This window comes from Rhinatrema bivittatum, chromosome 4 (assembly GCF_901001135.1).
Source record: "Rhinatrema bivittatum chromosome 4, aRhiBiv1.1, whole genome shotgun sequence".
Classification (NCBI taxonomy): Eukaryota; Metazoa; Chordata; class Amphibia; order Gymnophiona; family Rhinatrematidae; genus Rhinatrema; species Rhinatrema bivittatum.
The window spans coordinates 196940004-196960288 of record NC_042618.1 but is presented as its reverse complement, the minus strand read 5'-3'; the positions used below and the strand labels follow the sequence as shown (position 1 = coordinate 196960288).

The 20285-nt window shown below is 44.0% G+C and overlaps 1 protein-coding gene across 3 annotated transcripts in view; it reads left to right on the top strand.

Moving 5' to 3' along the window:
• The first annotated feature begins 940 nt into the window (after positions 1-940).
• The window catches only part of SEMA3G (semaphorin 3G), a 245812-nt gene continuing 226467 nt past the window's right edge, over positions 941-20285 (top strand). Inside the window, exon 1 of one of the 3 annotated variants that reach the window (XM_029599501.1) lies at positions 941-1332. In XM_029599501.1, coding sequence (XP_029455361.1) covers positions 1221-1332 — 112 coding nt within the window. In that variant the 5' untranslated portion in view covers positions 941-1220. The remainder of the gene's footprint in view (positions 1333-20285) is intronic. The other 2 variants (XM_029599500.1, XM_029599502.1) reach the window with 2 other exon arrangements.

Here is a 20285-nt window from a genome sequence, read left to right as displayed (position 1 = left end):
GTGCAGTCCCACGCTATATCACTTCCTGCCGGAGCCCGCGTGGGCAGGATAAAGCAGAGACCATCGCCCCCAGACCTGTGGCGCTCTAGTCTTGCCTAGTGCATCCATCAGGCCTGGAGAAGAGGCGTAACATGGGCATCACAGGGGGAATGGAAGACAAAGAAGGAATAGACCAAGAACACCCGGGGTAGCATTATGCTTCAGGCAAAAGGATGAATGAAACATCCCCACAAGTCAGTTTGCTGGCACAATTCTGAAGTGGCGATGTTTAGGCCCAAAGAGTTAATTTTGTGCAGTTTCCTGGAAGGAAAAATAAATTGACAGAAACGTCACACACCTCCATTCCTACAAAATGTACTGAGGGGCTATTGCCGCACTGTGAAACTGAGCCCTTCTAGACACAGTCCCCACAGCACATTTGCAGAAGGCTTTGCCTGCACATATTTTCTGTGGATTTTCGTTTCCCTTCCTGAAGTTACAGAATGTTAAATCCTTGGGCAAAAGATACACCATTTCATTACCCTGCAAACAAGCTGACCTGCTGGCTTTTTTTGCTCTGCTTGAGCCTGAAACTTAAAGCTGGCCCTTACTCTGCAAGGGAGCCTTTTTATCCAACAGATTTATGGAAAGGGTCCAGTTTATATTGAAAACGTCAGATTCATAATTACAGGTTACAGCGCAATCTGCTTATTAAAAGAAAAGGCGTTGCGAGACTTTTGGCACAGATTAAGAAACGTTATAAGCAGATAAAAGGCTTTGGTCTGTGCCAGAGCCAAGTGCAGGCAGAAGCCGAGGAAGCCACAGGGACAGCATCGGAAAACCATTTGCTGCCTTTGTGGGGTTGTTTTTTTTTTTTTCTTTTCTCCAAGAGCCTGTAGTGGGCAGCTCGGCACCAGCACTAAGGACAGCTTCTGGGCAAGTCCTAGAGACAAGGGTGCCCCCTGTCCACCTCTACCGCTCCTTGGAAGTAGCTGGGTGGAGCTCTGGGTCTATAAAACCACTGAGTATCTACTCAGCAGAGGCAAAGGGGAACGTCCCAGCCAGCTGCATGTGCTGGGGGCAGCGCTCCATCTGTCAGCCTGCTCTGAGCGGGGATCCTTACAGCTGTGTGTCCTAAGGAGGGGAAGGGAAGCGGCAGCATCCCAGGGCAGAGAACTCAACACTCTTGGCAAGACAAGGAGGGGGGTCTGCCATCGGGCCCGAAGACCGGGCAGTTAACAATGGGCGTTTCCATTTCCCAAACTCTGGGACCCTGGTGGCTGCTTTGGAATCTCATCGGGATTTGCACATCTTCCAAGGGGAATGTGCCCAGGATCCGGCTCTCTTATAAAGGTAAAAAAAGCAAACAGGAGCTTATCCAAACTTTTCACTGTACTGCTCAAAGGCAGTATAGGGTAACCATTATAACTTACAAATATTAAGTGAGCAAATATGTTGCACATCTGCAGCCTGTAACAGCCTGACATAATATTAGCATTTGTGTACATAAGGGAATGTGCTGCAAAGTGGAATTTAATATCATCGGCAGCAAACATGCAGTCAGGAGAATGTTGCTGTGAATTTAGTGACAAGACTTATACAGCAGTCTTTGGTGTTTTACAGAGTTTACTACTGCTGTCACTTTTCTTTTTAATGTTTGTTTGTTTGTTTTTTAATCACTTCTATATTCACTTTGTCTGTCTGTCTCGTGTAACACATTATTTCCTAAACCATTTAACCAAGAGCAACCAAATGTTCAGGATAGGTGTATCTATATAAAAGCTAGAAACCACAGTAATGTTTTTGCAGAAAAGTTATGGATCTAGCTCAAAAGTGAAAGCATATTTTCCCATTAAATCAAGAAAAAAGCACTCATATGAATTACTCTGAAATTCTTTTTTTTTTTTTTTTTTTACTCTAGTGCTGATCAATGCAGGTATTCCAAATGGTGAAAAGCACCTTTATGTACCTACCTGGTTTATTGAGCAAGGGGGTGATGAGAAATGATACAGGAGAAGGTGTTATGCTCTCTCTCTCACCCTCATTTTATTTTATTATTTTATTTTATTGATTTCAGAAGTTTTTTTATGCTTTTTATTCTTCAGTTCTGTTATATTAGTGCTTTACACCAACCTTATTAGAAGTCTGTATGTTGTACGGTAAAGTCAGATCCCAAGTCATTATATAATGCCCCTCCTTACTGGGCTCTCTCGTGCATTGCACCCCCTCTCTCTGATGTACCCTGTGGAGGGGGAGGTTGGAGCATTGAGCTAGGAGTCTGGGGACCTGGCATACAAACACAGATCCTGTTCTCTCCTGATTTTCTGAGCGACCTTGGGCAAGTCACTTCACCTCCCTGACTCTAGGTTTAAGCAAGCAATTGATTAAGAACAATACTGCATTGTTTCTTCAGCTTTAATCTCCTTGCAGGTTCCATAAATGGCTCTCTTTCACACTAAGTGGTTAGGTACCTGAATTCTTGGGTGGGTTTTTTTTTCCTTTTACCTTTGTTACTGGTTGGCAAGACAGTTGCTTCCCTGTGTTTGGTTAGTCAATGTGTCTTTATTGGATTTTATTAATGTAAATTGTTCCTCACCTTGAATTTTTAGAAAGTGTATACATTTAAAATAAATAAATAAATACAATAAATAAATGCGCTGGCATGGCTGCACACCAGTGTCCGGTGAATTAAAGTGGAAAGTGCATCAGGTTTCAGTTTTGAGAAAAGGTGGCTTATAAATTAAAATTATGATTACTTTATTATCTATAATTAAATTGTTAGATTTTTTTATTCCCACTATAATCTTCCCCAGATCTCTCAACTAACTCCAGTCCAGCAGGTTAAATTTGAGCCAGCCCTGATTTTTCAGCTTCCCCATTCAGAGCATTTTGAGACCTGAAGTCCTGAACTCTACTGGCACAGCAGGATAACCAAGTCTAAAAGTCTAATGACCAGATTCACTATGGAAGTAATTTTCAAAGGAGTTCCAGGCGTAAATGGAACATAATTTTGTTTGGGAACCTAAAGTGCATAATACATTTGCAAAGGTAAAATGCATTTGCACATGTAAAACAGTAAATCCTTTTGAAAATTACCCTCATAGACACTGAAAGGGAGAGAAATCTAAGTGAATCCCGTGTTAAAGGAGAAGAGTTTAAAAACCGTGGTGTTTGTCTTAAAATAAAATGGGTTTCCTCAGACTGAGACAATGGCAAAGTGATCTCACTGATATCAGAGCAATCAGAATATACATTTGAGAGAGATGGTTTCCCTTCCAATGGGCTCTCTCATTTACCAGCTTCATGAAATCCTTTTGAGAGCAGCTCTGTGCAACTCTAGGCCTGACATTGTAGAGCATGGATCTGATGAGCTTTGCACAGAACATGTGGATGCTAGCACAAGGGAGGTTTACCGCTAGAGGTCTGTGTGTCAATGGGAGCCGTTAATGGTAAAAATTAAATGTGAGATTTTCTTATAGTATCCTCTCTTGATGTGATTTTATCATGTCAGTGAGCCTGTAATTTCCCTATCTGTTATGCCTCCGTGTTATTTATTTAAAAAAAATGTATATTCCGATTGCTCTGATATCTGTGAGATCACTTTGCCATTGTCTCAGTCTGAGGAAACCCATTTTATTTTAAGACAAACAGTTTCTAAGAGGATACGATAGCTATTGTTGGCCAGCCGTGGTCTCACAGTGCAATCTCAGAGCATCCTGGGATTTGTAAGGTTGCTTTTCCTGTTATAGAATGAGCATTACTGAATCCCAGGCACATTATTACCCACAGATTTGCCCCATCAACTTTATCCAAGGTTTTAGCTGGAAATGAAATAAAAGAAGCAGGAGAAGCTGAACAAAACTGTCCCAGTCTTTATGTAGTCATGTAGTGAGTTTTTAGATGTTTACTGGGAGAGGTGGGAGACAGGAGGAAGGGGAGGATGTGTGCTGCCCAGAAGGTGGCACTGTGAGCTGGTAGTTTATGCACCCTCCTAGGATGAGATTTGGGTTCATGGAGACGAATCATACACACCTTCCAGCCCTTGAAGATCTTTCCTGCCTGATTGTCGGGCCGATACAGTAAAAACTGCTTTTCTGTGCACCCTCTTACTTAATATCATGGCGATATTAAGTTGGAGGTCCCAAAAGTAAAAAATAATTTAAAAAACATTTTTTTTTAAATCAGCCCGCAGCTCGCAGGTTGAAAACTGGATGTTCAATTTTACCAGCGTCCGGTTTCCGAACCCGTGGCTGTCAGCGGGTTTGAGAACCGACGCCGGCAAAATTGAACGGCAGCTGTCAAACTCGCTGACAGCCGCCACTCCTGTCCAAAAAGAGGCACTAGGGATGCGCTAGTGTCCCTAGTGCCTCTTTTTACCATGGACCCTCATTTGAATACTAAATTGCGTGCACTCTCCCGCAACGTTTACTGTATCGGCCCGAGTGTCAGGTTTTCCACTGTGTTGAAGGTTTGCTAGTGGTTTGTGATATAGTCGATGTGTCCTCCTTTCCTTGAAAATTCCCCTTTAGCTGGGCTGTGGCTGGCATAGTAGTGGACGTCGCTGCTTCTCCTGTATCAGGTTTGGTTGGAGTTTTGCTATTTAGCTCCTGAATGTTAACCCCAAGATGAGTGCTTAATCAGATTTGTTTCTAGGCCCTTGAGCTCCCCCATAGCTCAATGCCAGTTTGATGCAATTGGTTTGCTGGGTAGTTTCAGTTTGATCAGGTGCATGTGATGGTATGGGGCAGCATGTCACATGCACTGATCCTTCAAGATAATGGTCAGGCCAGGCTGGAGGGACCTCCATGGTCTGTCCTTTACAGAGGGGCAGGGTCAATTTTATGTATGGGCAAAAGAGGCAGCTGTCCTAGGCCCTGCGTGGCAGGGAGCCCATTACATATTGCATGAGTCCAGAGGGCTCTGCCTCAATGACTCTAGTGGCCAGTGCCCAAAATCTCAGGCAGCAAAGAATAGCCCTTTTCTTCCTGCTTCAGCCCTTCCCCTCCCAGGCAGTCTGCAGAGAACAGGAGAGGAGAGGGTGAACCTTGAGAAGACAGCACAGAGCAAAGAAGAGCCACTCTGCTCCCTAATCCAGCCCCTCCCTGCTTGTCATTCAGAGACAAGAGAGGAGGAGGTGAGTCTGGAGGACATACTGAAGAACAAAGAATAAGAACATAATAAATGTCATTCTGGATCAAACCAAGGTCATTTCTCATTTGAGCCTAGCATCCTGTCTTTGACAGTGGCCAGTCTGGGTCACAAGTACCCAGCAGAGCCTAAAAACAGTAGATCTATTATTTTTTATTACTCACTTCCAGGGATAGTAACAGTTTTCTCTAGTCTACTTGACTAATAATGTGTTATGGACTTTTCCTCCAGGAACTTTTCCAAACCTCTTTTAAACCCCACTATGTTGGTCACCTTGACCACATTCTCTGGCAACAGATTCCACCACTTGATTGTGCATGGAGTGAAACATAATTTCTATCTGCAGCCCCTACTTCAGGGTTTGGATTAAAATGTGCAGGGGTCACCCTCAATCCGATGTCTAAGTCCCTGTATACAGTCACAAAGTCTATTTAGGCCTGGGGCGTGGATTCTCTGAAAGTGGGGAGGTTGAACCTCCAGGGTCTAAGGTGCAGAGGTGAACCCTCGTCACTGAGTGTACTTACAGGTTATTCAGGTACAGGTGCAGAATAAGACCACTGGCAGGTTGTTCTAAAAATAACTTTGCTGAATGTCATCTGCTTTAATCTTATGGCACCACAGACATTTGTTTTCTGTTACATCTGTGTCCAGAAATTACTTCCCAAAACTGTTCCTCTTCCTCTCTGTGCCTGTGTCCCTCAGAATGGGTCCTGAGATGGGCTTATCCTCCAGGGATTAGACTGTTGAGTATCACAGGTAGGCAGGGGTTTCTATCCATAGGGTAACCTTCTCCCACACAGTACCTGAGGTCCATTGGTGATTAGTCTTCATCTTCTATTCTCCTCTTTCTCCCGAGGTGGAGTTTCCAGATATTATAAGTTCTTATTCTAGGTTCTCCCATCCACTGGGCAGGAAGGGTGACAGGGAAAAACCTTCCCCCCAAAACCAGGAAAAAACAAAGTTTCTCCTAATAATCCCTGAAAAAGGAAGCCTCCTGCAGCAAGTCACCAATGAGTCAGGGTCCACGGTTTTTGAGATGGTGTTAGAGGGTCATCTCCACTCTGGTCCTCCCAGGGAAGGGTTCTCCCAGATGTTCTCCCCTGAGCCAGAGACCCAGGAATCTGACAGATGACTCCCAACACTCTCAAAAATCACAAGGACAAAGCTGGAGACAACCCAACCAGACTGGAAGGGAGCTATTCTCCTACCTATTCAGGGAAACCAAACCGTGAGGCCTGGTACTGGGAACAGGCAAATAAAGAACCAATAGCACCCCTTCTAAACATTCAGCTGAAAGTGTCGCATTGCTTTTATACAGACTGGACTGACCAATCCAGCAGCCTCACAGGTAGTGCTGTCCATCCCAAAGTCCTAACCCAGGGCTTGAGCTAGGGTCATCTAGTGGAGATCCCTGAGGGGGTCTCTACATGCGATTTGTTTCAAATCTGCTCTTGTTAGTTTCAGGGGGTGTCTTCTTGTTTTAATATTATTTGAAAGTGTAAATAGCCATCCTTTATTTACCTGTTCCACCCCCACTTATGATTTTATAAACTTCTATCATGTCTCCACTCAGCCGTCTCTTTTCCAAGCTGAAAAGCCCTAATGGCTTCACAGGGGAGCCGATCCATCCCCGTTAGCAGTTTTATGCCCTCCTCTGATTCTTTTCTAGTTCCACTATGTCTTTTTTGAGATGGGGGTAACCGGAACTGGACACAATAGTCAAGGTGTGGCCATACCATGGCTCAATAGAGCAGGAATAGCCTAGTGGTTAGAGCTGCAGGCTGGGAGCTGGGGTTCAAATTCTGCTGATGCTCCTTGTGGCCTTGGATAAGCCACTTCACTCTCTATTGCCTCAGGTATAAACATGGATTGTAAGCCTTCTGGGGCCAGAAAAATACCTACACCTGAACATAACTCACCTTGAGCTATCAGTGAAAAGGTATGAGCTATAAAAATAAATAAAACAATATTTCTTTCTGCTTTATTCTTCATTCCTTTTAGGATCATTCCCAACACTTTGTTTGCTGTGTTGACTGCACACTAAACTGAGCATTTCAATGTATTGGCAAAAATGACTCCAAGGTCCTTTTCCTGGGTGGTGATTCCTAATATGGGAACCCAGAACTGTGTATCTGTAGTTGGGCTTATTTTTCGCTAGGTGCAATCACTTTAGAGACAATCTAAGCAGCAGCACATGGGTGAGGAACTGGAGAGGAGCTACAACACACATAACTCAGTCTGCAGCTATGATTGCAGGACTAGGGACTCAGCTGAGAGCAGAGTGAAAGAGTCAGGGAGCTGTGACTTATAGGAGGGTGGGAGCGATGGGAGTGCTGGGCTCAGGCAGGGAGGAAGGAGAAGAATGCTGGGGTCATCATTGGAGTGGGGGCGGGGGGAGTGGTTGGTAGGGGGCAAGAGAGATTGTGTGGTGGTGGTGGTGGAAGAGAAAAATCTGATATGCATTATTTCTCCCCCCCCCCCCCCCTTTTCCCTGGTCACCAAGCAACAACAATCTCAGGGTGACCGCAACTCAAAAGTTCCCAGATCTACCTCTGGGAGTATAGCTTCACCACAGTTTCCAAAGAGCAGCCTGCAGCCTTGATCCTTCCTCCGCTGTAAGGAAGCCAGCAAGGAGCTGAGGATTTGTAAGCAATTTGAGCATGCTTTGTGTGAATAACGATTCGGTGTGGGAGTGTACCGCACCTTTTCCTGGCTGAGGCTTGAAACCCAGGAGCAGGCCTGGCAGTGCTCCAAGCAGCCTCCGGAGGCTTTCAGACCATGCGATGCTTGGAGGCAGTGAAACTCTTGTGTGTGCTGTGGAGCTGTACCGCCTTCCCAGGAGCAAAAATGAAGAGGAAGTGCACTTGAAAACTGCACATTTTGGAGGGATTCGGTTTTTTGTGGGGGCTGCTGTGGATTCTGTGCTACATTTTTTTGGGACCGACCTAATAATTCTTCAAAGGTACGGAGGTGAGGAAGCTGCTGTGACCACATCTGAAGAAGGGATCTTGGTGGCTTTGTAACCGCATGTGCACCTTCTCTGAGGTTGGTCCCAGAACAGATATCACAGCCTGCCAAGAATCCAGTGTTCTGCAGGACCAATACACCTGCTGGAACTCTGTGCTCTGCCAGCTCCTCTGGCAGAGCACAGAGTTCCAGCAGGTCTCAGACAGAATAAGATTAGGGACGTAGCTCGTGTGGCAAAACAGTAGAAAACGAGGTAACGATTCCAGCTAGTTTAAAGGCGTGTTAGTCTGTGACTGGCCGAAAGCAGCATCCTGGACTGCTGGCTGGAAGTGTAACCAGGTACAACCCAGGGAAGAGAAATGGGATTAACACACTGTCATAATAAGTAGAACAGAATGTTTGCTTTGGGAGCGGTCTGATCCGATGGAGTGCACAGATTGAGTTCCCCAGAAATATCTCGTTTCACCTGTGAACCTATGTCACTCGAATTCAAAGCTCAAAACCTGAACATACCTTTTCATTTCCTGCCAAAAGTCAAGCACTAACATTTTCATAGCTATCAGATAACATTTAAGAAAACATTTTGGCATGCTGCTTTCCCTATAGTACAAATGTTTTTCTGAGATACTGATTGGAATGTTAATGATACCTTACCTTTACCTTGGAAATACTTTCTAGTTTAGATTTGACTGATTTGTTATAAGGAGGACTTCTGAAGGAGCTGGATCTGTTAATTTTTTTTTCAAGGTCCTAGTGTGAGAGAGTAGGAATCAGCCCAAAGACCTCAGACAGTGCTTAACGAGTGTCCCCCTCACAGGAAATAAAGCCCAGAGACCCCAGACAGTGCTGAATGAGTTTCCCTCACACGGGGAATACAGCCCTGAGACTACACTACTGCAAGAATATTGCACTTGCAATGAATCCACAGACACTAGACAGTGGTGCACGAGTTTGCAGTTGGAATGGGTGACGTGATAAAGCGCTGTTGAAAAATATTGAACTAGATATATTTTTCAGACAGGACAGAGTACCATAAGGAGGGCTTCTCCCTCTGAATGCACGAGAATTAATCGACCCTGCACCCTTATTGCAAGGATAATATCCTCATCGCAAGGTCATCATTTCCTCGCCATGCCATTCATTTCCACAGACTACATCTGCCTAATCTTCTGAAATATATTTCACACATCCTTCTCCTTCACGGATTCCAGCAGCAGCACCTCCTTAAATGTCAAAATTACCGTCTTATAACTTTCAAAAGTCACAAGAAATCTCAAGATGTCTATGACTTAACAGGCTAAGGTGAAAATATTCATTAAGGGGAAAAATGTTACACTCCGCAAAGGATTCGTACTCCCGTGGTATATGGTATCCATAGGACTGCAAGCTCATTTTGTAAAGGGAAAACCTGCACAGGGTTTCCCTTTCAATATGCACCAGCCCTAGGAACAGGGCTCAAACGTCCGTGCATAGGTTTGGTTGTGCTGTGGAACCGAAAGTATTTGCAGGGCTCTCCCTCCCCCACATTTGCCACCCCTCTTCCCCACTCCTTTTCTGCCACAATACCAGTACTTTTTTCCTGCATTGGAGGGGGGGAAGGTGATTTCCAGTGGGGTTTCTTCCACTGGTAAACAGTTGTGAAAGTTGCTCTATAAAAAGCTCCTACCCTCTGAAGTTTTGGGAGTGGGGTTGGGATGCATTGTTAGTGTCTCAGCTGTGACCCCCCCACTGGAGCCTTGGACTGCTCCTGCTGCGTAGCGGCCCCCATAGTGTGCAGAAATGAAATATCAGGAAAAAGATCTAGGCATCATAGTGGATAATACTTTAAAATCATCGGCTCAGTGTGCTGCAGCAGTCAAAAAAGCAAATAGAATGTTAGGAATTATTAGGAAGGGAATGGTTAATAGAACGGAAAATGTCATAATGACTCTATATCACTCCATGGTGAGACCGCACCTTGAATACTGTGTACAATTCTGGTCGCCGCATCTCAAAAAAGATATAGTTGCGATGGAGAAGGTACAGAGAAGGGCAACCAAAATGATAAAGGGGATGGAACAGCTCCCCTATGAGGAAAGGCTGAAGAGGTTAGGGCTGTTCAGCTTGGAGAAGAGACGGCTGAGGGGGGATATGATAGAGGTCTTTAAGATCATGAGAGGTCTTGAACGAGTAGATGTGACTCGGTTATTTACACTTTCGAGTAATAGAAGGACTAGGGGGCATTCCATGAAGTTAGCAAGTAACACATTTAAGACTAATCGGAGAAAATTCTTTTTCACTCAACGCACAATAAAGCTCTGGAATTTGTTGCCAGAGAAGGTAGTTAGTGCAGTTAGTGTAGCTGGGTTCAAAAAAGGTTTGGATAAGTTCTTGAAGGAGAAGTCCATTAATGGCTATTAATCAATTATACTTAGGGAATAGCCACTGCTATTAATTGCATCAGTAGCATGGGTTCTTCTTAGTGTTTGGGTAATTGCCAGGTTCTTGTGGCCTGGTTTTTGGCCTCTGTTGGAAACAGGATGCTGGGCTTGATGGACCCTTGGTCTGTCCCAGCATGGCAATTTCTTATGTTCTTATGTCCATTTTCAAATCCATTCCCTAGTAAATCGACAATCAGAAAACTCCACCCCCCTCAATCCAGTTAAAGGTCCATGCAGTCTGCCATAGGTTGGGATCTATTTAATGTTTGGGTACTTGCCAGGTACTTGTGACTTGGTTTGGCCACTGTTAAACACAGGGTGCTGGGCTTGATGGACCCTTGGTCTGACCCAAGCTGGCATAGCTTATGTTCTAAGGTGAACAAAAAAAGATAGATGCCTTGATCTTTTTCAAATATTTATTAAAGTAGAGACATGTTCATAAAAATGCCTGACTCTACTTTAATAAATATTTGAAAAAGATCAAGGCATCTATCTTTTTTTTTTCACCTTATGGCCATCATAGATCGCCTACCTCTCTGTTTTTTGGGACCATAGCTTATGTTCTAGGCAGGGAGGGAAAAACATACATCTTTACTGCTTGATGTCTGCACTGAACTGACTCTAGCCACACCTGACCTTACAAAATGGAAGGGTTATAAAGTAAGGAACAACCAATCCCAGCTCTTCTAGGAAGGAGGAGGGCACAAAGTGATGGATAGCTCAAAAGGTGTTAAATATCAAGGAATGGAACTAAGGGCATATAGTGGCGGACTATAGATGTTTCACATCTTTCCCTCCACATGACAAAAAATTTGTACTGAGAGAGAGAACACCTACTTATTTACACATTTTTTTCCAGATTAAACCATAAAATACACACAAAGGTAAGAAGGTGTAATCATAATGTCTCACCACTAGGGGGTTCCTTCACTAGGGAGCTATGACCAGCATAATCAGGAGGCAGTGTCTCTTAAATAAAACAAGGCACATGTGAAAGAACATATTATAACACATTCAACCACTGGGCCCATTGCTCCTGTAACATGAATAATAATCTCGATGAAATAAGAGCCAGGATTGCCACTGCTGGCAAGCAGAGGTGCTGCCACCACCCAGGTGTGATATGGACACTCACCAGTTGTGGCACTGCAAGAAACATTTGTAACAGTAACACATTAAATGCTTCCCCTTGGTTCCATTCCTGCAAATTCAAAACCATAAAAGATCTTAAGTTCCTATGCACATTTGGGCATTCCCAGTGGGGGAATATTGAATACATCCAAATACTTCATTACAGAGATAACAATCACTTATCTTCTACTTTCCATTACATAGGGTGTGACAGAAAATCCACATTACTGTTTGCAAGGACATATCTGCAGCGTAGTAGCCTGTAAAAATCAAAGAATAAATACGAGGGGTATCACTATCCAGTCCTTTTGGCAAGAGAAGAAATTAATGGTTAATCATGAAAATGGCAATAAATAAATCAAACCCCTTTTTAAGGTTTTTTCCTAAAATAGTGTGTTTAACCTTATTGCAGAAAGACACCCAACAAATGAAATGACATGAAGGCATGACATATCATTGTGACATGTAAATGGCAAATAGTCAAATTTTTATTTTATTCAATAATAGCTTTGTTTGTTATAAAAGTCTCTCAATGTGAGGGGCACTCTCACCCAAAGTGTGTCTCGACTTCACCTTCCCACAGAGGGCTGGCATACGGTCTTTTCCTTTCACCCTTCCACAGAGGGCAAGCAACAAGATTACTGCTGTGTCTTCAATCTCTCTTGGAAGCAACAGTTCATTTTCTTGATTTTTCACCCTCCCACAGAGGCCAGGCAAGAAGCCATCTCTTAACATGGGCAACAAGCCAACAGGAACATATTCTGAAATAAATAACAGACATTCAACACAAAGAGAAAAGAAATGTCCCTTCAGGTGTCTAGTTAAAGTCTTTATATCAGCCGCACCTCAAAGGACAATCAACTCAACAGGAGGATCCTCTGGCTTGGGTTCGTAATCGTTGGCTTGGGTTCGTAATCGTTGGGGGTTTGTTTTCCTTATAGTAACCTCATTTGGAAGGATGCAGTTCTTGGAGTAGGTGCGCTGGTCTCCATCACTAGGATGATATACAACTGCATGCTTGTATATGTTCCTTCCCCAGCGCAACTCTGCAATTTTATGGACCAAGGTCCATCGATAATCATGACACATATGTTGAGTCTTTGATTATCGTTCTATCGGCATGCTCTTCCAACCAGGCATTCCTGTTTTCTTCAATAAAATTCATCACGTGCACTGAGATGTAGGGGTATTGTAGTCCAAACATAGCTTGCACTCTGTGTTCCAACAGGCGATGGCTGTGAGACACTTTGATACGTTTGGTTTCTCTCCCAAGAGGCTTGGCACAGCCCAAGACTGATCCCTGACCTTAGGGGGTAGTGACTGGTCCAGCAGGTCCTCTCTGCTAAATGCCTCAGATACTCCTGATAAGGCTGTCACCTCAGATGGAGTAGGCCTTCTTCCACAGGAGTAATGTGATTCACTAGGCAGTGCTGACTCTGCTCCTGATGAAACTCCAGAACTGGATGGCAACACTGATATTTCCATAGCCATCCAGCAATATTCTCTGAAAGTCTTGGGAGCCCGAATCATCAGGTTAACCATAGGGATAACCACTCCATAGAGCTCTTCTGTTTGCTCCATCATGAAGGCGATGCTCCAGCCAGTGTCCAAAAAACCCCCAAAACTCACCTTTACTGAAGGTGAATCAGATGAAGTAACGGCACAGTTCAAAACATTTCTTAACCCCATAACATGTCTTGATTCCATTTACAGTTCATCTTCTATCTGTATAAGGGTCTTTTACTACCAGGGCAGGGGAAATGTTCACCCTCCAAGGCTTGGACAAATGAGGTTCCCAAGCTGAAGTTCCCAAGTTGAGGTTCCCAAGTTGTTTGGGCATAGGTAGGACGAAACCCTTTCGAAGCTGGTAAAAATTGATAACAGTCTTTGCACAGAGAGTCCCAATTTCCTCTCTCCCCAGGGGTGAAGTCTCTAATCGAAGGTCCTCAATAGGTCTCAAATTGGTCTTACTCACAGTCCTCCAATGACTCTCATTCTCTTGAATCCCACAATGAAAGGGATCTACACTGGAACATACAACTCGATGTTCCTTTCTCTAAGGAAGGAAGAGGGTAGCAAAACTCTTCCTCCCTCTCTTCTCAAATTGAGTCAAAAAATCACCAGAAGATCTCTGCAGCAGGTTTCCACCATACCTCTGTCCTCCAGGAAGTTGCAGGGGGGCAGGTCTTCCCTATCCTGGGCCCCACAAGGAAAGGTTTCCCCATGTCCTCTCTCAAGGCAATCCCCAGGGTCTTGCAGTCTTCTTGCCAAGAAAAATGCAAAAAACCCTAAAACAACCCTGGAAACAAACCCGGCCAGCCAACGAGTGGACTGGAAAGGCAGCTTGTGGACTTTGCTCAGGGATACCAGGCAGGGACCTCCTTAGTCTTCAGAGTAGGCCCAAAATCCAAATCAGGAAAAGCCTCCTGCATGCCCCCTAACTCCAAAAACCAAAAGCACTGCCTCCAGTCATTCAGCAGAGAGCTGCATTTAGATCCTCTCCAGGGAGGCGGCCATCCCAGCAGCCTCAAAGGAAGAGGCTGTACTGAATGGTGCCTCCCCATGCTCCCCACCTCTCTTATCCTAGCTAAAGGAGTAAACTCTAAGGGCACTATTGGTACTGCATCCCTGTGGGTCAGTACAAAGAGAATTGGGGAAAGAACAGAGCCCTGCGATGCTCCTCAAATGAGGTTTTTAAGAATGGACTGTTCCATTTGTCCACATGATAGTTTGAATCTTTTCTAGCCAATAGAACTCAGTCTATCTAAGGGCAATACCAATGATGTCAATATTCCTTAGGCGCTGAATCAAGAGCGATCGACTATGTTCAAGGCTGCAAAAAGACTAGGATGGAGTTGCCCTCTTGACCTGCATGTAGGTAAATGCCAAGTGTGATGTCCAGTAGAAAAGACTCCGTGCTGTGGCTTTCCTGAAGCCAGATTAATGGGGATGCAAAATGTTTCTTTCTACAAGGAAGGCGAGGAGTTGGAAGTAGACTACCTTTTCAACTAGTTTGGATAAGAAGGAGAGGCTAGAGACTGTGCAGCAGTTCTCCATTATTTTGAGATCTGAGCTTGATTTTTTCAGGATAGGTTTGATTATAACTTTAAGCAGGCTGGGCATCAAGCATTGAGATAAGATGCCACTGATTATGTTTGACAGCCACGGGGCTAGATTATGCTTTAGGTTGCAAATGAACCTCGGAGGACTAGGGGACTGGCTAATTCACTTCTTTGGGGGTAATGGTTCTGAAGTCAGACAGTGAGGAGTTGTCTGCAGGGAGTTGGGACGTTTCTGTGGCCAGGGAGGAGTGAAGGAGGAAGATTTATCAAAGAAAGAGTGTATCACTAGGATTTTATCCATGAATATGAGGCTCTGCTTTTCAGTATTGCACCAGGTATGTCTCTCACTTCATAATCCCATGGCTATTACCCTCCTTATCAATGCCCCCACCACAATTGATGCCTTCCTCACTTTGATCTTCTCTGCTGTCACCCCCTCCTTGCTCATTCCCCCCCCCCCCCCCCATCACAATGGTTCCCCCATCACGTCTCTTTTGCTTCCGCCTTGTTTATCTTGTACTTGCTCTCTCACAATCACCCTTGTTCTCCTTGCCACTGCCCCATGCAGTTGCCCCTCTTGCTCTCCCTTTTCTCAGCCCCCCACCCTCATTTCTCAGTGCCTGCTCCCTCTTGCCTCTCTGTTACAGCCTCCAGAGCTGGGAGGCAGCACTGCCCAGCTGCTGCTGCTGCTTCCCCCTTCCCTCCTGCAGCTGATTGGTTTTTCAAAGCACAATGAGCCAATTAGCTGCTGCTGGAGCTAGGGAAGCAACGGCACAACTGAGCAGGGCTCTCTCAACTACTCCCCCTCCATCACCATCAGTAGGGTGGTAGGGGAACCACCGCTGTGGAGCATCTGCAGGACCAGCTATCCTCACACTGCTCTTAGCAGCATGCATATTAGATGCCAGTGCTCCCATTAGGCAAACTAGGTAATCGCCTGGAGCACCAACATTTGGAGGGCCTGCAAAATCCCACCAGCACGACGCTTAGAGGGGGGTGGAGAGTAAATACTGCCAAAGAAGGGGATGCTGTGCTGGAGCTGCTGCCAATAATTTGGGGGTGGAGGCAGGTGCATGATTGAAGTTTCAATCAGGGCGCCACATACTCTTGCAGCGGCCTTGGAAGCAGGATAAGAGAGAAGTGTGAATTCTGTGTTCTGCATCGGCTTTAAATGACTGTAGCCAGATACTGTTACCTTTTGTAACCACTTGCTTCAACTTCTACCTCTGCATAAACCACAGCCCTTGGGAAGAGCAACCACCTGTTTCCCTGTGGGAACTAAGAACATTTGTTTGCTACAGCAAAAGTAAAAGGTGAAAGGTTTCCCAATGGGAGAGCGAAGGCTGAGCAGTTCTGAATTACTGAGAGTAAAATTTATGTCAGCTTGGTTGGCCTGGGACTTGCCTGCAGACACCAGGATACATGTGTTTCTGTTCTACCTATTATTTAAGTTCCATGTCTAAAGGAAAAATACCAGAAATTCACATAGGATCCAGCTTTCATGTGTTATCAAACATAAAGACCAAGAGAGAGACGTTTACTGGCTGGGACGGATTGTTATGATGTCCAGAAGACCATGAATTAGGGCTCTGTGTGCCCGTCTAGAAAGGTCTTTGGATGCTGCTCAGAACAAATGCAAGGAGTTTCCTTGTTTTTCAGCTAAAAGAAGACTCTGCACGACTCTCGGTAAAAAGAGCAACAATGTATGTCATTTACGAATATTGAAGAAACTCCGTAGACCGGAAAAGTTCATTGATCTAAAATGGAAACAGCTAAATTCTAGGCATTGTCTCTGATGCAGAAGGATCAGGGGGCGGCTTGAGAGTCTCCTTGGAGTCTGGCACTTTATGGTGATTTGAAAATGCTACAGGAGGAGGAGGAAGCAGGACGCGGAATCCCAGAGGAGTGGCAGGTAGAGTGGCAGGGATAATATTTCCGGGAAGCTTTAAACCCTGCCTCACCGCCAGGAACTCTTACAACCTGCCTCCTGGAGAAATGGGAGCTGGGTGAATTTGTGGCTCCGAGGGTGGCGCACTCTCTCCAGGTTGGTGCAAGGGTACCAGGCACCCTAGGACAACCTTAGAGCCTTGGAAACCCTCCCTCCCAGCCCTCGCCGCCCACAATTACGAACTGTACATTTAAAAGATCAGATTTTACATGAATAAGGGCTTTCATAGTCTTCTGAGGTAAAACTATCACAACAGCACATTTGATGCTGCTGTGGTGCCAAGCAGAAAACCCTGCAAAAAAGACATTTCAAACCCATGTTGTAGTAAGCCTGTTGCAAAGTGTGTTTGATGTGGGCTTGATAATCAGAAAGCCATGAGTAAACTGAATTACAATTATAATATAGTAAACCTCCCATATGAAAACTGGGTGCAAGCACTCAAACAGTAAAAATCCTACCTATGAAAAAACACTGCAAACATACCAGGCCTTAAAACACCAATATGCCTTCTTTTAGGCAAACAGAACAAGCTGAGCTGCTATAGAGATCCCTACACAGAAACTACATGCCAGCAGAATACCTCACCTTGGTTGCACAAGCAGAACACAGACAGACCATCAGCAAATACAGAATAAAGACATCATAAATTATAAATAGAAACATGCAGACAAAAACGGAACTGGAAATCGGAAGAAGCCAGACTCTGTATGCAGTGCAAATGGAAAAACAGAAACTCCATCATTGCTCATAAAACAATAATAAAAATCAAGAAATATTATACATTAATAACAATAGTAAACCATACTAATAGAAAGAATATATATTTCAAAACAACTAATGAATAGAACAATGTTCAATAATTAAATTAAAAAATGTTTAAAAAGTTCTCAAAAACCAATAAAAAATTTCAAAACACACATCAAATAACACCCAACAATTAAAACTAATACGAATTTTAAAACATCCCCGCTCTCCATACATAGTTTTTTTTTATTATTATTATTATTTTCAGTAACCCTGAGATGTCATGGATTTAGGGAGGGGGCTGCACAAACTTCATCCTCTCTCACAAACACACACATACTCTCTCTCATACATACATCCATGCTTACACACATATTCTCACATACACAGGCTCTCTCCCCCTCACACACACGCTCATATGCACATAGGTTCTTATAAAAACCCTCTCTCACATACACATGCATATAGGCTCTCTCATACACACACACACAGGCACTCTCACACATACATAGGCTCATGCACAACCTCGCTCTCTCTCACACACACACACACAAACATGCATGCAGGCTCTCTCACACATCTTCTCTCATAAGATGTGTGAGAGAGCCTGAGGTAGAAAGAGGGCCACCTCTTTCGCATATATTTCCCTAATGTGGCTTGTTGAATGACCCAGTTGGTTTTGAAATATCCTGCTAAGTGTCAAATTAAATTCAAGAATGAGATTTTTCTATTTGGGGATCCAGATCAGCTCTTCTACCTTTATGGAGGAAAATTCTGCTGACCCTTCAGAGTGCATTTATTTCAAGATATTTGGATGTTAGATTCCATTTTCCTTATACTGTATGCTTCTTTGTTCAGATGATTAGCCACCATGTTGGATATTTGTTCTGTCTTACAGTGTTTGTGCAATATTTGTTTGTTTTTTTTATTTGGCTCCATCTTGGCAATCTTGTCCTCCTCTTTCTTTAGAAGCTACGTTAGTCCAGTTGTATAAGTTTAAATATTTCTTCTTTTTCTCTCAGGCTTTATTTTGTAGCTATCTCTGCAATGGGCTAGCTGTAATATGATTTTGTCCATGTGACTTGTAAAATGTGAATACATATTTTGAATAGCCCAGGTTGTTTGTGGCCCACTGTTAAAGGGAAACCACCTGTGCTTTTTCCCTTTGAAAATCAGCAGTTACAAATTGTACGCTCTAAAAGCACCTGCAGACTATCTACTTTTGCCCAGTGGCAACAAAAGAGCCTGAACACATGTCAAAATCATATGTGCTCCTCTGTCCTAAAGACAGCTACAGGAATGCCTCCTTATAAGCCAGCTAAAAGTGCGTATACTGTGGAAGCCCACGCACACTTTCAGCAGAGGAGAGGAGAGGAGATTTTTCAGACTGACCAATTTGCCCTGGTAAGTGGCTTTGAAAATTGCCATCCACGTGAGCGTTGTATTCTACTTGCAATTTTTTGCTTTCCCCCAAACCCACGAAAGATATGGATTTTGATGTATGTAGTGTTTGTTGAAGTTTATGAAATATATTTTTTTTTTTTTGCTTTTTGAAAGCAATTTTCAAAACCATTTCCACAAGAAAAGCAGGTTGGAAGTAGGTTCTTTGAAACATGTATGGGGCAAAAGGACGTGCCTTGTTCCACAATCTCTGTGCTTTTACTGCCATTGCAGTGAAGGTGTTCCCGAGGCGGGGTTAGATCAGAGGAGAAAGCTGCACACAGAGTTTTGGATTTTCCAAACTCTGCATGTAGTTAGGGCACTTTTACTTTGAAAAACGGTGTAAAGACCATGGGTAAAAGGTACCTGTGGATTCTGCTGTTAAGTGGTTAGAATGAAAATTGCTCCTTAATATTTATTTCTTGTTTGGGTTCAATATAAGATTTTTTTTTCTATTTGAAAGGAATAAATGATTACTTATTAAGGAACTTTGATTTCAAGCCATTTACTATCTGGAGAGGAAAAAAAAACCCAAGTACAGCTTCCTAAGAAGCTGAGGGCAATTCAGTAAACACAGTGGTGAAGGACTAGCGTGGAGGGTGCTAGTGTGTCTGTAACTTCAGCAGTACAATAGGGTATTTCCCTTCATCGGCAGATTCACCTCTCCCAGCAGAGAATGACCACCTGCAGAAGCACATTTTAAAAAGGAAATAGGCACCCACCTTCACCTTTTACCAAAATGCACTGGAGGAGAAACGGTGAATTATTATTATTATTTTTTTTTTTAACACAAATGAGTTATGGGGGACCAGTCTGGAATGGGACCCTGCGGTGTACTCACATTATATCCATGTGTCTTCTATTCAAAGCCATGCTTATGCCCCCCCTCCCTCCCCCTCAGTGCTGACAATGTCCATGGCCCTTCAGGCAGGAGAAAGGTTAGGTTTGCAGCTCCCTAGGGGTGGAAAACATATGGAGTAAGACGTTAGCTATACAGCTCCCTAGACAGCTGTCAAGCACTTTCCTGTCCACTTGTCTGCTAGAAAAAGCAGAGCACTGCCCTAACTCACCCAAGGAAACCCACCTGCTCTCCTCACCCTCTGCTCTCTTCCCCCACGGTTATCTAAGACAGCCGCAAGATATTCCCTGCCAAACAACACCTGGATAATCAGTCTTCCCAATCCAGTGATAATATTTCCCCTTCTGGTGGACCCTGACATCAGTATATCTTGTTGGCTAACATTAGTTAAAAGTGATAAAATCTCTTCGTTTACAGTCCCAGATCAGGACAGGCCCATAAATCTATCAGGAGACAGTGATAAAGTTTCCTCTTCCAAAGAAGCCCAAATTAGGAGATTTCTTGCCAGCTCAAGTTAGTAATAAAGTTCCTTCCTTTCAAATGAGTCCAGCAAGTCAAGTCATCTTCTGACAGGTTTCCACTGGAGA